Genomic DNA, 2,674 nt, shown 5'->3' with positions numbered 1-2,674 from the left:
ATCCAGTTCGTCTTGAAGAAACTGAGCCTCATTTATTAAAGTGAGCGCTGGTTGTCGAGGTAATAGCAGACATAAGGTCCATCCTTTGTACGGGAGAGTAAACATGACAAATGGGGCAGAGCTTGGCGTGATTAAAGATGAAACAAGGATCCATCTTAGCCAAATCTGAAAACTACCATCTCCAGCCTTCTTTTAATGGAAGAGAGGCACAACAGCGCGGCTCTGCTTTGTTGCAGCTGAGTCTCCCTCTGTTCCCCCCCCTATAAATAAAGAGCACCCCTCCTTCCCTCGCTTCTCGGAGCATTTAAAAAAAAAAAAATAATAATATCATGTGTTCCCTACACACACACACACACAAACTCACACCCACAAACACGCACGCTCCTTCCATCCGTCCAAGGAATAGTTATAGGCTGGTGGCTGGTCCATGGGATCGGGTTTGGGATCCTCCTTGTGGGATCTGCAGGCTGGCGGAGGAGCTGGAAGAATTAGACCTGATCTTGGTATTTGGTAACTTGTGATCTTTTTTCCATTTCATCCTCCTGTTCTGGAACCAGATTTTGATCTGGCGCTCGGAGAGGCAGAGGGAGTGGGCGATCTCGACCCTGCGCCGCCGGGTGAGATAGCGGTTATAGTGAAATTCCTTCTCCAGCTCCAGGACTTGCTGCCTGGTGTAGGCTGTGCGGGAGCGTTTCGGTTCCCCTCCTGAGCAATTGGGGTTTACTGAACAAACACAAAGGAGGAAAAAGAAAAAGGAAGGAAAACAAAAAAAAAAGGGTGAAAAAAAAGGGGGGTGGGGGGGAGCCTCGCCAAACCCCCTCCTCACCCCCTGCTCACCCCACGAGGGTCGAGCCCCCACCCCTCTGACCGTAATTCACATTTTCAGTACAAAATTGGGCTAGACAGCGGGAGAGGAGCTTTTTTGTCCCCCCCTCTGCCCCTCACCCTGGGCTGGGGGGGGTGTGAATCCAGGTGCCCAGTTTCTAATCTAAAAAAAATAATAATATCATGTGTTCCCTACACACACACACACACAAACTCACACCCACAAACACGCACGCTCCTTCCATCCGTCCAAGGAATAGTTATAGGCTGGTGGCTGGTCCATGGGATCGGGTTTGGGATCCTCCTTGTGGGATCTGCAGGCTGGCGGAGGAGCTGGAAGAATTAGACCTGATCTTGGTATTTGGTAACTTGTGATCTTTTTTCCATTTCATCCTCCTGTTCTGGAACCAGATTTTGATCTGGCGCTCGGAGAGGCAGAGGGAGTGGGCGATCTCGACCCTGCGCCGCCGGGTGAGATAGCGGTTATAGTGAAATTCCTTCTCCAGCTCCAGGACTTGCTGCCTGGTGTAGGCTGTGCGGGAGCGTTTCGGTTCCCCTCCTGAGCAATTGGGGTTTACTGAACAAACACAAAGGAGGAAAAAGAAAAAGGAAGGAAAACAAAAAAAAAAGGGTGAAAAAAAAAAAAAGAGGAGGGAGGGAAAAAAGAGCAGAAGAATTACTGAGCTGTTCCTTTAACGGGTCCTTTCCCCCCCAGAAAAAGCACCAGACATTCTTTTGGTGGGGGCATATACTCAAAAAAAAAAAAAAACCAAAACCAAAAACCAAACCACCGCAAACCTTCTAAAAATACACCCAAAACCTATCTCCAAATCTCCACCTCCATCCTCATTGCTTGACGTGTATTCCTGTCTAAACGTTTTTATAAGGTCCCCCAGACACATTTTCCATGCCCTCTGCGTGTGTATATACACATTTATACACACACCTCTGCTAGAGCACCACTCGATTAGCCCCAAATCTTCCAAGTTCCCCCTACACGCATGCAAACAGGCAAACGCAGACACTCCTTTTTATTAAATATCACACTAAAGAAAAAAAAAAAAAGGGGGGGGGGGGGGGGGAAGGGAAAATAGTAAAAGTTTACTCAACCCGCCACTTAAATACAAATTACAAAAACATAAAACTTAACTTATGAAGATTCAACAGCCATAAAAAAAGTAGCCTGCAAGAAATTGGAGGAGGATGGTAACAGAGACTTCAAAGGCACATGGCCAAGCAGAGCAATAAAAATTTATGGAGGATGTAATTATACCGCTCTGCAAACAGGCGATCGTAAATCTCCAGGAATGGTTATTTTACAACTGGTGCAATAAGATTTCTACAAGACTTTGAGGTGCTACTTAGTATAAAGCAAAGGCACTTTAGTTCACTTACCCGTGCTTACATGGACTTTTTTCATCCAGGGGTAAACTACCGGCTCTTTGCAAGAGGAATTGGAAGGGCTTTGGTTGAGAGAGTTTTGGCTGCAGGAGGGTGGTGGGCTGGGGGTGACCGGCTCGCAGGGACGGTTTGGCTCAGAGAGGTGGCTCTGCAGTCCGGGCGGAGGATGGACATGACCCCGGGGGGATAACACCGCTGCTGGGTGGCCGGAGCTCTGACAGGACGAGTAGAGCTGCTCCTTGCAGGCGGACCGCGGCGGGTACATCGCTTCATGGTGGAAAGTGCCCTCTCGCCTCTGGCTGCTGTAATATTCCGGCGAGTGATTGGGAAGGTAATCGCTGTGGGAATACTCTTCACAGGGTGGGAACTTGGGGTCCACATAGTTGGAGTTGATCAAAAACGAGCTCATGGCCATTAATTTCTTAGAATTGCACACACGAAAAAAAAT

The 2,674-nt window shown here is 48.2% G+C and overlaps 2 protein-coding genes across 5 annotated transcripts in view; both read right to left on the bottom strand.

Annotated features, from left to right (window-relative positions):
- Positions 1 to 2,674, bottom strand: part of HOXB3 (homeobox B3) — a 64,733-nt gene that overhangs the window by 29,563 nt on the left and 32,496 nt on the right. The gene's annotated exons all lie outside the window — the stretch shown is intronic.
- HOXB4 (homeobox B4) overlaps positions 13 to 2,674 on the bottom strand; it is a 35,224-nt gene continuing 32,562 nt past the window's right edge. For all 3 annotated transcript variants that reach the window (XM_014958996.1, XM_014958998.1, XM_014958997.1), the window contains exons 2-4: positions 2,221 to 2,647; positions 1,011 to 1,402; positions 13 to 331 (exon numbers count right to left, since the gene is read on the bottom strand). In XM_014958996.1, coding sequence (XP_014814482.1) covers positions 1,086 to 1,402; positions 2,221 to 2,647 — 744 coding nt within the window. In that variant the 3' untranslated portion in view covers positions 13 to 331; positions 1,011 to 1,085. The remainder of the gene's footprint in view (positions 332 to 1,010; positions 1,403 to 2,220; positions 2,648 to 2,674) is intronic.

Source organism: Calidris pugnax, unplaced genomic scaffold (assembly GCF_001431845.1).
Source record: "Calidris pugnax isolate Ruff unplaced genomic scaffold, ASM143184v1 scaffold335, whole genome shotgun sequence".
Classification (NCBI taxonomy): Eukaryota; Metazoa; Chordata; class Aves; order Charadriiformes; family Scolopacidae; genus Calidris; species Calidris pugnax.
The sequence above is the reverse complement of the archived record's forward strand: the minus strand, read 5'-3'. Positions and strand labels throughout refer to the sequence as shown.